The sequence below is a fragment of the Medicago sativa genome, chromosome 1, assembly GCF_051527215.1.
Source record: "Medicago sativa cultivar Bolivia chromosome 1, Bolivia_mono, whole genome shotgun sequence".
NCBI lineage: Eukaryota > Viridiplantae > Streptophyta > Magnoliopsida > Fabales > Fabaceae > Medicago > Medicago sativa.
Genome location: NC_140749.1, coordinates 6,725,169 through 6,738,653, shown reverse-complemented (window position 1 = coordinate 6,738,653; position 13,485 = coordinate 6,725,169). Strand labels below are relative to the sequence as shown.

At 33.3% G+C, this 13,485-nt stretch overlaps 2 protein-coding genes across 2 annotated transcripts; one reads left to right on the top strand and one right to left on the bottom strand.

Moving 5' to 3' along the window:
* The first annotated feature begins 6,755 nt into the window (after positions 1-6,755).
* On the top strand, positions 6,756-9,133 carry LOC146952133 (F-box family protein). Its single transcript, XM_085758230.1, has 2 exons — positions 6,756-7,830; positions 8,288-9,133. The coding sequence occupies exons 1-2, from the start codon at positions 6,955-6,957 to the stop codon at positions 8,804-8,806; spliced, it is 1,395 nt and encodes a 464-aa protein (XP_085614356.1). The 5' UTR covers positions 6,756-6,954; the 3' UTR covers positions 8,807-9,133.
* A 1,557-nt stretch (positions 9,134-10,690) lies between these two features.
* LOC146952132 (LIM domain-containing protein WLIM1-like) lies at positions 10,691-12,542 on the bottom strand. The gene is made up of 5 exons (XM_085758239.1): positions 12,285-12,542; positions 11,783-11,879; positions 11,643-11,686; positions 11,462-11,551; positions 10,691-11,179 (listed from the first exon to the last, which is right to left on the bottom strand). The coding sequence occupies exons 1-5, from the start codon at positions 12,417-12,419 to the stop codon at positions 10,958-10,960; spliced, it is 588 nt and encodes a 195-aa protein (XP_085614365.1). The 5' UTR covers positions 12,420-12,542; the 3' UTR covers positions 10,691-10,957.
* Positions 12,543-13,485: the final 943 nt, after the last annotated feature.

Sequence of the window (13,485 nt, the reverse complement as noted above, 5' to 3'; positions counted from 1 at the left end):
AAATGGGGTAGTGTACGGGCAACTTTAGTACTCCCTCCGTTTCAAAATGAGTGTCGCCTTAGCCAAAAAAATTTGTTTCAAAATGAGTGTCGCTTTCAGTTTCCAATGCAATAATAACTTTTTCTTTTCAATTGTACCCTTCAATTAATACTCTGCACACTACTTCCAAAATATTACTTTTAAAACTAACCAATAGTTAATAAGGATAATTTGGTAAAATAACTATTCTCTTTCTTTTAATCATTGCATTTCTTAATATGTGTGTAAACACCTAAAACGACACTCATTTTGAAACGGAGGGAGTACATTATTAAGTGATAGAGTAGAGGTCATCACCGATAAAAGCATTTAAGAAGAAGAGAAGGAACCAATGAGAAGAAAAAGAAGAGAACGCGTGTGGTTGAGGTTGGCATGCATGAAAACACCTAAGCTCTACTATTACCATTGGTTTGCTCACGCTGTCTTTTTCCTTCATTCAGAAACTGTCTCCTTCTCAAGCGGTTACATTTGTTCCATTTCCACATGTCGTATCTACCATTTTCCTATTACATGCAATCAATGAATATCATTTTTCATTGGTTCGATACTCACTATTCGGCGCCAACTCACCAATCTTACTCTTCTTACGTTACGCCATCAATCAAATAATACATCAATGCGTTATCACTACTACCAGCAGGGCCGTCCCTAAGAATTTGGAGACTCGACTCTGGGAATGAAAAGAGGTCAGTGATAAAATCAAAACGTATTTTTTTAAAATAGCAATGTTCTATTTATATTTTTTAAAAGATAAATATAAGGTGTCGTATATATGCGGTACACCCAAAGGTGAAAATGACTACTGTATACATGAGGAATCTCCACCTAACACCAAAAGCAAGAGGACCTAATTGTAATAGGCCTAAAAGGCTAAAACAAAGGGACAGAAAATGGCTGGGGGTATTAAAAAAAATTGGAAGGCAGTAGTATTGGTGAGTATTAATTTTTTTTTTGAGGCTCATGGCTGAGGGAGGCCCATGGCTGACTACTAGCTAGTACAAATGAAGAGAATACACTCTTCTATGCTAAGAGAGTAAGAGAGATTAAACTAAAAAGGATAAATGTTAGCGAGTGCCTTAGGCATTATTTGAGAACTTTAGCGAGTAAGTTTTCGTAGAAATTTGTATATTTAATGCATTAAAAATTAAAGTATAAGACTTTTTCAACGATTACTTCCTTAATTTAGAATCTTTAAAGTGTATTCTTAAGACATTCGTTAGCAAGATTCAACTAAAAGTAATATATTTTTGGGGTTAATGACACTAAAAGTAATACTCCCTCCGTCCCTTAATACATGACCTAGTTGACAATATACATTATTGACTTAATATACTTTGATCATATTTTTCTACTAATTCACAAAGATAAATAATATCATTTAAGATGTTGTTGGATTCGTCTCGATAAATATTTTTAAAATATTAAATTTTCATATTTTTTTTTAGTAGAGAATTGAAGATATCAAAGATAAAACATATGCATTGGTATGTGTGTCAGAGTCAACTAGGTCATCTAATATGGGACGGGGGGAGTATGTTAAAAGGATCTTTGTAGGTAATTCAAAAAGAAATAGATACTAAAAAAATATAGATAGATAGTGAGTCTTACCACCAAATTCTACTATTATTAATTTTTTTTATTTTTTTTATTTTTAATTTTTTTATCTCTCCAAATAAAAAAAAATGAAGATGATTCTATCTATCTCATGTTAATCAGAACTCTTGTTAAGAAAAGTAGAAATGAAATATTGATGAGTTTGAAAGTTACAAATGTATAATTTTTAAAATAAAATTATTTGATTAGACATTTTAACAAGGGTTCTTAGGACAATCTTAGTATTTCTCTTAAACTAATACTCTGATTTTAATTATAAGCAAAAATTACATTTAGATTCATAGAATAATTAATGTATTTTATCTATAATATAGATTAAATGTATTGGTGATTTAATAAACCTAGTAAATGAAACGTTAGTTATAATTGAAACCCAAAAAATTAGATAAATAGTTTATGTATACTCAACAAAGATGTTAGTTCAATTTTCAGTGGAGCAGAGTCTATAAATATCTATGTCAATTATCTCTTTGAAATAATGCATAACTCTAATAGAATTCAACATATCTAAACTTTTATTCTATTAAAAAGCTTTATTGAGATACTAAACCACCGATGATGGTGTAATATTTTAAGACAATGCCTAAGAGCTTAATAAAATCCTCACCACTTTAAATAAAAGTCAGTTCTTGCAATTAAGTGTAATAAAAATTTCCATTTCTCCTTTATCAAATCCCGCAGGTGTAATAAAAAAAAACTTTATTGAAAAAGAAGCCACTAACAAAGTTCATGCGTTCAATTTTCATTGTTTCTCTATCGAATTTCGGATTCTCCACTTATTTACTTTAAAAATATAATTTCAAACCACTAGAATCAACCACCGTGTTCTCAGAGGGAATTGTCACTTTTTAGAAGAAGCAAGAGGGAAACAGAGTTTGGTATTAAGTCTTTTACGAGGTTTAGTGATCTCCAAATCGATGAAGTTAAGGTAAAACAATACATTGTTGGAAGTTATGGAAGAACAATACATTGTTGAAATCGGGGAGAAAATCTGTTAGAGAATGAAAAATCAATTGAATTAACATAAGTTGTTTGATTGATCACTTTGAATGTTTAGGGTTTTTGACACAGCATTGTCTCTATTTTACAAAAAGATGATTATTTCTTGGTCTTCCTTTGAATTTCGATTTTTTTGGCAAAATTGTGCATATGCGATTCTTTAATTTAGTTTCATCAAATTCTAAAGGGTAAAATATGTTTTTCATCCCTGCAATTATAGGTCATTTGATTTTTCATCCCTGAGCTTACTAATCCTCCCATTTTGCCCTTGTAAAAATTAATCATTTGAAAATTCGTCCCTCATCAGATTTAATCACTGCCACGTCATCAAACTAGCAAAATGGCATGGGAATTGACAAAAATACCCCTGGCTCATTTAAGATAAAATAAGAAATTTAAAAATCATAAAAAAATTCCGAAAAAATCTGAAAATTATTTTTAAAAAATCATAAAAATTAAAAATCATAAAAAATTTCTGAAAATTATTTTAAAAAATCATTTTCGAAAATTATTTTAAAAAATTTCTGAAAATTTTTTTAAAAAATTATTTCCGAAAAATTATTTAAAAAAATTTCTTAAAATTATTTTAAAAAAATTATTTTAAAAAATTTCTGAAAATTATTTCCGAGAAATTATTTTAAAAAAATCATAAAAAATTTCTGAAAATCTTTTATGAAAATTCTAATTTTTTTTAAAAAATATCATTTTTTTCATAAATTTCAGAATATATAATATTCAAAAAAATTAATTTTATTTTGAAAATTATACAAAAAAAATAAATTCAGAAAATTATCTTAATATTTTAAAATTTATTTTCAGAATTTTTAAATTGTTTTTTAAATTTTTTAAATTTATTTTCGTATTTTTAATTTTAAAAACAATTTTCAAAATGAGCCAGGGGTATTTTTGTCAATTCCTATGCCATTTTGTTAATTTGATGACGTGGCAGTGATTAAATCTGATGAGGGACGAATTTTCAAATGATTAATTTTTACAGGGGCTAAATGGGAGGATTAGTAAGCTCAGGGATGAAAAATCAAATGGCCTATAATTGCAGGGATGAAAAACATATTTTACCCAATTCTAAATATGTAATCTATCATTTCATTTTTTATTTTATTTTTTTTGCAAATTAGTCATATATCTATAAATTTTATTTACATTGTTGATTCAAGTTATATAATTTATTTCTTGATTGTTCTAAAAAAAAAAAACTTCATATAATTTATTAGTATATCAATGCTTCATCACTACTACCAACAAATCAGATTGTTACAGCTAGACACATCCACACATACAAGATAACTGAGTTTGTTGAATCGAAGTCATATGATTTAGATTCCAATATATGTTTATTTATTTTTAAATAATAAAAGATATCAAGTTTAAAATTTTGATTATTCGACCACAGTCCAATGATCACAATTGTCTTAAACGCATAAATGCGTCAAAATACACTTAGCGAGATTATCATCACCATCCACAACATCCAACAAGGGTGGTGGCAAGTGGTGGTCCACGAAGGAGATTTGGTGACCTTACATCTATATACAAAGGGTCTTTGGTGATGCCATTGTGGTCCCAAGCAAAATTTCAATGATATCACAATGGCATGCGACGGAGCTTTGGTGGCTGGTCACCACCATTCACCATATATATCAATAGGCTAATTGCAAGTTTGACCCCCCCCCCCCCCCCCCCAATTATTTCACCATTTTGTAGTTTTGGTCCCCTTACTTTAAAATCTGATAGTTTTGGTTCCTCATAGATCGTACCTGATCAGAATGTGACTGTCAATGCGGAGCTAGACAATGGTTGCAAGTAATTGCTTCGGCTGGAACAACATGGGGTGTGTGCCTGCAGACACTTCGACGTTCAAGTCAGTAATGAGTTTAGGTGAGGGGGTTAGGAGAGTTGAAAGAATCTCACCTTGGGGACTGCTGAGAGCCCCCTTTATATAGTGTGGAACCGCATGAGTCGTTCTAAGGCACGCGTGAGGCTCGGCGGTTACGGATTCATGAGAATCTGTAATCGCCGAGCAAGATTCGCATGAGTCATGGGAGGAGATGTTATCGTTGTTTGAACAAGTCTCTGTTTGCACTGAGTACCCCCTCCGCGAGGAGGGGGTGCATTGCGAGTAAAAATGGCCCAATCGATGTATTTGAACCTTTTGGTATCGGGCCTGTGAAAATGGGCCTACGAGCATTTGCTCAACCCATAACACCCATCATATTTATTAATTAAATATTTATGATGAGATATATTTTAAATGTGTTGGTGTATGATCTAATGATGTGAAAATATCAGCATCATTGAAACCGTAAGAAAGTTCCCTTAAAAACTTCCTTTAGAACATGTCATATCACCATAATTTAGACCAAATATTTGATGGAGGGACTATAACCGTCAAATTTTAAAATAGGGGAACCAATTCTGCAAATGGTTAAAATAAAGGAAAAAAAAACTGCAATTAAGTCATATCAATATTATTAAATTACTAGTAAAATATAATATTTCACATGATTTAGTGAGAGACTAAAATTCATGTTTTTGTGGAGTCTCTGCTATTTGTTTGTCCTCTTTCATGATCAGTTTTTAAATCAAACAGAGTACATAAAAAGTTGTCCAGATTAGTCCATGTTTTTTTACCAAATCAAGTGCACGCTATAAGTATATGCAAACTTCTCATGCATAAAATTTATCATCTTTGACAAATTAATTCTTTTATATCTTGATAATAAGAAATGTCAAACAACATCTTGTTGTAGAAACATTCGATGTGTTAAAGCGTGAGTTCGAGTCTAAGATTCTCCATTCGTCCATATTTAAGGTGTGTGACTTTCTTTATATGGATCAAAGATTAGATAGCCAATGAAGTCTCTTTTGTTTGAATTTCAAAATTCGAACATATATGAAGGAGTTTTTTTTCACTTCCAAATTTTAAAATCTTTGACAAATGATAGAGTTTTGAGAAATCCAGATTTTAGTTTTTTAAATCTTAAGGTAAATGAAAATCCCCCTTCTCCCTTTTAAAATTGTTCATTCTCTTATATTAGCGGCAGTGAACTGTCGCTCAACATTTTTCAGTGGTAGTTAACTGCCGCTGACACTTTTAAGATCGGTCCAATCACTGCTGACACTTTTAAGATCGGTCCAATCACTTTTTAAGTATTTTTACCCAATCTTAAATGAGTCAGCGCCAATTAACTGTCATTGAGAAATGTCAAACGGCAATAAACTGCCGCTGATATAAAGGAATGAGCAATTTCCTAAATAAGAAGAGTAAATTTCTACGTAAACAAACTTGCCTTAGGGTGTGCTTGTTTCAAGTTTACCGAATTTATTCTTAGGGCAAGTCCCAAGCTTTTTGTATAATGTTGCGTGGAGTCCTATCATAATAATCATCAACAGGAGTCAAAGGAATGGTCCCTTGTTCTCTTGTTTGCATATAAAGGACACCACTACTGGGTTCTGGGTTAGGGTTAGCTTGTAGTATGAGAGACTGAATATCTTCCATACGAACTCGGAGAAAAATACGACGATATGTTCCAGGAAATCCGTAACGAAAAAAACACACCATTCTATTTTTTTCATCGAAAAAATTATAACCACTCCCCACATTCCAAAAAATTAGAAGCCACCAATGTAAACTTAGAAAGAAACCTGCGATTCCATAGAAAGTCAGGGTGACCCCTTGTGGCAAAAAAGGAACTACAAATTCAGATGAAATCAAAGAGAAAAAATGTCTACCATAATAACTGGAAACTGAAATATATAACACCCCTAATGAACCTAAAAGAGTGAAAGAAGCCCAGAAGAAATTGATTGGTTTTCGGGACCCCGGTACAATGTCAAGCGATGCGTCTTGTGAACGACAACCATGTTTTTCTGATCCCCAACTAATGAATTTTGGAACATTAACCAATAAAGCAGACATTACAATTAAGAAATAACATTCCTTAAAATATCATTTTACTATGGAATCAACAAATATAATTTGAAACAAAATCACCTATTTTGGTCGCATATTTGGACCAACCGAACGAATATCCAATGGGCCTCTTTCCTATCCAAAATGTTTCCACCAATCAACAACGTAACTCAAGCACATTCATTGAAACATCACGCACGCACGTGCGTGTTTCATAATCACTGTTCTGGTTTCAATCTTCACCTTGTTTCACTCAAATTCCTTAACAGAGAATGATTCCATAGCATCCAGGAATCTTTCAAACCAAACTCATCAAAATCAAATCTATATCTATTAATCACAACTCTTCAATCTTCCAATTCAATTCAAGAATGGCGAAGAATCTCAATGAAGAGTTTTCTTCATCTTCACCTTCATTCACCGATTTTCCAGAAGATGTTCAGCTATGCATCCTCTCATTTCTGGGTCCCATTGAAATCGCTTCATTCGCATGTACCTCAAAGCAATTCGGAACACTCTGTTCCGATGATGCAAAGCTTTGGCTTTCCCTTTGTGATCGAAGATGGGGTTCCAAAACCCAAATCAAAAAATGGGGTGAAGGTAAAATTCTCTATAGAAATCTCTATACTGTTCTTCATGAATGGGATAATCTCATTGGTTTTTGGAGGAGAAGTGGTCCTGGTAGTGCTGTGATTGAATCACCTTCATTGGTTTTCTTTGAATGGGGTTCATCGTTTATTGCTGGTTCTAGGGTTTCACCAACCCAATCAGAATCTGAAATTTGTGGGTATCAGGTGAAAAAGGTGCCTTTTTTGAAAATGGGTCTTTCTGAAGATGGACAAATTGTCAATCTTTTGGATCCTAATGGTCGAGCTGATTTGAATTTCAATGATAATGGTAATGGTAGTGAATTGATTCCTGTGAATGTTTGTTTTATGGGGAAAACTCATTTTGTATTGGAGGAGAATGTGTTTGGGAGGAGTTCAAGTTTTGGGAATAACGGCGGTGAGGATTGTGGTTTTGGTGGAGAGGATGGGATTGGGATTGATAGTGGATCTCCGCCTGATCGGATGTTGGAGATTTATCAGCATTTGGCGAACCGGGTTAGTCCTGGAAGCGATAGATCGAGGAGACAAAGAAGGAAGGAGAAGGAAAGGATGGCTAGGAGGAAATGGGAGCCTGAGCATTTTGTCAAGGTTGTGAATTGCTCGCCGACAGCGTCACGGCCTTTGCAAGGCCTTTGGAAGGTGTTTCTTATCTGTTGCTTGTTGTTTATGCTCAATTATGTTTTCAATGTTGAAAATTATAACATGATAGCTTGGTGCTTGGTATCTGTCATTTGATGATTGATATTTGATATGGTTATCTTGTTGAGCTGCTATTGCAACATGTTGTTTATTCATAGTATTCAAACTGCAAAATGTTAGTAAAAGAAAGACAAAAGAGCTAAAGAATCATGATCATTGATTTCCATTTTATGGCATCTTAATTATATCATGTTGGAGTTTTTGGTGATGCTGATGCACACCTTAGTCAAAGTCATGTTGATATAGATCAGCAACAATCTGTCCCCACACCCCCATTGGTTGCATTTTGAGTAAACCATTGGTATACTGCAAATTGCTATATTTTGTTTTGAATCTTGATGATTTTGAAGATGAATGATAGTGGAGCTCTAGCTCATTGAAACTGTCAATGATGCAGGGAATTTGTGCAGATTTGAGTTTAGCATTTTACCTTGTGGCTTATGATGACATTGGGGGGATTGCTTGTCGACGGCTTGGGGATCCTCCTGAACGGTTTTCTACTTATGCCCCGGTTTTCTGGACGTCCAATGCTACATTTCTGGAAGCTCCCTTTCCTCTAGAGGAAGAATCTATGTATGGCAGTCGCGTTCATCTTCAACCGGTTCAACCACACAATGAAAATCATGAGCAGTTCCCTATGTCTGATGTTGAAGGGGTAAATCACATTCAGCAGTTCTATTTGTCAGACAATGAAGTGGTAAATCGAATTCTTCACATAAACTCAAGTTATGATTTAGTTATTCCTGACCTTGCTGGAGCAACAAATCCTAGGAGTGCTGAGGGAAGGATTTGGCAGTACCAGGATGGTACTTTTGGATTTGGATTCGTTCGGGACAATTTTGTCATAGACATGAAAAATATTGTCCGTGATGGCTGCATCGTGGATGCAGTAAACCCTTCTACATTGATCATGTAGCTGGATGTCACCTGTACATTGTGCACAATGTATTTTTAGCTGTGAAATTATGACCGTTTCCTTAGATGGTAGTTTGCTTCTTTAACTGTATCTTAGACAGCCAGTGTCAAGCAGGCGCTGTTTCATTTGTAAGATTATGCACATTGCCTTACCTGTGAGTCACCTTTTATTTGTGACTTCCTTTGGTTTGGAGTTTGGACTTCCTTTTATCATAATTTATGTATGCAAAATAATGGGAATTGACATCTTGTCAGTCCCTTCTTTTACATTTCATCCCTTGTAAATTGTAATGATTCAAATTTCAAACACAGTCCCTTTGTTGTAGAATTACTGATATTGGCTTGTACAAGTTATAATTTCTGTTATTACTTCATCCCGTAAAAAAAAAAGTTACTTGTGTTATTACTTACAGGACTGGTGCAGTTACTTAAATTTTGATTGAATTGATGCAGACTGACATCAGTTTATAAACAGAGTTCTCAAATTCTAAGGTTTTTTCTTCTACTTGAGATGAATTATTATTAGTTGTTGAACACAATGATGGCTTTGGAAGAAGTTTGTGACTTCATATGGTCTCATATAAATCATTTTCATATAAGCAAATCCTAAGTTTTTTTTTTTTTTTTTTTTCACGTCTATTGTCCCTGACATTTTCTCCAAACTGCTTGATATGCGCGAGCATCACACACATGGAATTACTGTACTAATGACAAATTTGTATCAAGATGGATGTGGTGTTAGGTAATGAGTTTTGGAAAACGAAAGGGTGAATACAGAAAGGAAAAGAACTTCTTTTTCTCCATTGGCATTAGTTTCAACATAAGGCTACAACGGTGTGTTGTTTCAATATCCAATATTCTACTGAAAATGGAGGTAACAGGTTGCTCCTGATTTGTGCAGAGGTAGATTTCTTCAAAAACGAAATGGTGCACTTTGTAGCTCTCTGGTAATTTTTACCTATTAGCAACTGGACTGATTTTTATTGGCCCAACTATTTATGGGTACTTTTCAACATAACATTTTTTTTGGAAGTTTACTTCCATATGGCATGATTTGTGAGAAGTGTGACAGGCAGCAAAAAATGTGTTTTTCTGAATCAGGTTGGGGGTGAAAAAAAAATCCATCCTTTATTTTTCCACTATGTCATCAGTTTGTAAGGTTATTATGTTTTCAAAAGGACTACATCTGCCACAGTCCCATCAAAATTCTATTTCTGCTGTGATTGTTGGCATGGATGTACATTCTCGTTATGAACACGAGTCAAATGCTCTATCATCTCATCTATCATATGATTCCTTTTGTACGCAACCGATCAACTTGTTACTGTGTGAGGTGTGAGACTACGAGTAAGAAGTCTCACATTGGATAAAAATTTAGATCTTGAGCAAATTTTTAAGTAAGAGGACTCATATCTAATGTCTTAAGGTTTAGGGTGGCTCCCCTCTTCATCGAATACTTCTTATCACTCATCAGTTCGCCATACTTGCACTCGTCCGAGAATGTTAATTGCAACTTTGCTAGTTAGTAGCTAGCTAGTTGAATAACTACTACAAATAAGAAAAATGCATTGGCTACTGTATGATCAATTTCCTAAAATTTAGTTTTTATCCTTTAGAAGTTCTCCATCAACATGCTCCTATGATCATATTGATCATTGAAACTAGTAATTGCAGGCTGTATAAAATGTTATATTGCCATGAGGACTACAACTACAAGCAGAAATTGGTTCATGCTTTATTTTCAATTTCTGATGGCACTGGTAAATGTAAGAAAGGACTAAAACTATCTTAGAACTGAACCTATTCTAATTTTCAACCTGTTCACCCACAACTACAAGTTGCTATGTTTATTGAGCTGAAAATAATTGATGGAAACTAGAAAGTGTAGCCACGAACTCTATTAATACGCTTTTATTCCAAAAGATGCATCAGAGTCCAGACGCCAATAAAACCATGTAACGAACTCCATACCGGAGTTACATTTGGTTTCCGTTAAAATCAAAATAAAACACAGAAAACAAAACAAACAACTTATAAGTTGAGTAATTATGTCTCATAGATCCGCACACTTGCAAACAAATATTGAATACCATAATGGCAAGCAAAAACATGAGAGATTGCAGAAAAATTTATGAGACTTAAGACTCTGTCATCAAGTTTCAGCTGCAACTTCTTCGCCATTGATTTTCCCAGCATTTTTCTCATGGTCACCTTCAAGCTGGCTCAAATTTCCCTTTTGCTTGATCAGTTGAATATGGTGGTGTTTGCAGTAGAGTTTTCCCTCATGGGCTATGTAATTGGAAGGACTAATAGTACACCCTCCATGGCAGCATTTGAAACAACTCTTATGGTAAGGAGTTCCATTCACTGTAACCTTTATAAATGCAAATTATTGATTTCATTAGTAGAACAATAAGTTTTGTATTCAACATCAGGGTTTAGATGCAACTTTCGCCAAAATCACGGTCGCACAATGAGATTTTGCCAAACTAATCACAAACTCAAAAATAATTTTGTTCGGATTTGTGATGAGTTTGGCAGAATCTGTGGTCCACCATGATTTTAGAAAAAGCTACACTTTAGAATTACAACAAAATTACAGTGTCACCGTGATATTGTTAAACTAGCCGTAATTCCAAACATATACACTAATTACCTTCTCTGTTGGATACACTGTTTTCTGACAACCAGAACATTTGTCCCTTGTTCCACCAAACATACTTGAGGCTTTAGCTGCTGCAGGTTTCTGATTAAAACAGCTCAAAAAATCATATGGAATGCTGAAAACATGAATTTACTACTGTGAATTGTAAACACCTAGATTTAGAATTCATTACCTCATTATCTATATTTCTTTCTGGTTTGACAATTTTTGGTGTCCCTAGGTATGCAAAACAAAAGTACAATTGAGACACTGACAAGAAAAAAGTACTGTGACACATTTAATTAACAAATTCAGTTATGTATCCTTTGTTACCTTCAAAGCTTTTTTCAAGGCTACCAGTTCTTTTGAACAGTTGGTCGAAGTGTGGTCTGCAGTAAAGAACTCCCTCAAAAGAATTGTAGTTGCTTAGCTGAATTGTATATACGTTAATCTATCAGCAAACTTGTATATGAAAATTATTTCAATGTAGTAACATACCTCCATAAGCCAAATGATGAAAGAAGTTCATTAACATGAAAATTACGGTGGTCTGAGATGAAAATGCTTATGAACAACTGGTTAAAGAAAATTGTTACTGCATATTTGGATTCACGGCGATTTTCATTGTGTGCTACCATAGTTTTTACTTAAGCTATGCTTTGTAGCTTCAATAAAATTACGGTGTTATTGTCATTTCGCTAAACTCACTGTCTATTGAAACATGTACTAAATTTGATGATTATGATTCTAACAGATCCAATACTAGAAGGCTAAACTAGACTATATATATGTGACCAAAAAGAAATGTCTAAGAGGTTATGAGAGAGACATAGACCTTGAGGGTTCCTTTGCAGTGGTGACATCTGAAACAAGCTTTGTGGAAAATTCTATTATCAGCAGTTAACTTATCAACAAGATAAACTGTTTTGCTACAAGCCATACACTTTTGAGTTGTTCCTGCAAATGCCATTCTTTTTCCTTATCTTCTTACCTCACCAACTTGCAACAAGTCTATGAACAAAAAAGATTATGAAGAGGAGAGAAATAAAACTAAAGTGGAGGAGAAATGTGGTATAAAGAAAATTGTGGACACACTAAAGTAAAGTTTTCCCAACAATTATATTGTCAGTGACAATCATTTTGATCAAATTTTCATCACCTAACTATACTTTTCTCTTTTATTTTTTTATTTTATTTTTTTGCTCTGAATATAAATAAATAAATTCTTTAAAACTAAGGAAAAATAATAAGTGTAACTAGCACTTTGCAAGATTATGTTGTTAAAGTAAAGTACCTATGGTTTAGTCTGGACTCTGGAACAGTAATTCTGTGCTAGCAGCTCTAATATATCATCGGGGCATCGCTCCAATTGCATGTTTGGATTCACTTTTAAAAGAATTTAAAAGTGATTCTGAAGACTTAAAATTGATTTTGATATATTTCATTGTTCTCGACTAGAATTATTTTTATTTATAACTTGAAGACATGATTTATAAGTTTTACCACGAAATGTGATTTTAGTGAGATGTTACCATTTTATTTATAAAAAAACTAAATTGTCAAAAATAAAAATGATTCAACCTTTTCTTTTTATACCAAGTAGGTCTCTAATCAAAGTCCTAAATTAGTGCATAAAATGTTTGCTAATGAATTGCATTCTTGACTAGATATTTTGGTCTAATAAATTATAAAAATGTGTAGATTTTTATTAGAAAGCTACTTTGTTAATTATGGGGTCCCATAAGTTGAAAATCACAACTGCCAGCCAGCAACTTAGGAATTATGATTCAACATCCAGCTGGCTAGGTTTCATTTTTGGATCTAACTTTTTCAAACAAATTAAAGAAGAATACATTCATTTCTTGAATTACAAGAATGGATGAAGTTGTCATGCATGTTACTGACAGACCAAACTAAACAACCTTTTGGTAATTGTATAAGCATCTATCTAGATAGATATATTGATCTTCAAAAGTTATGCTGTTCTTTTTCTTCTTATTTTTATATATTTTGTATTACAAGTATGAACAACTATG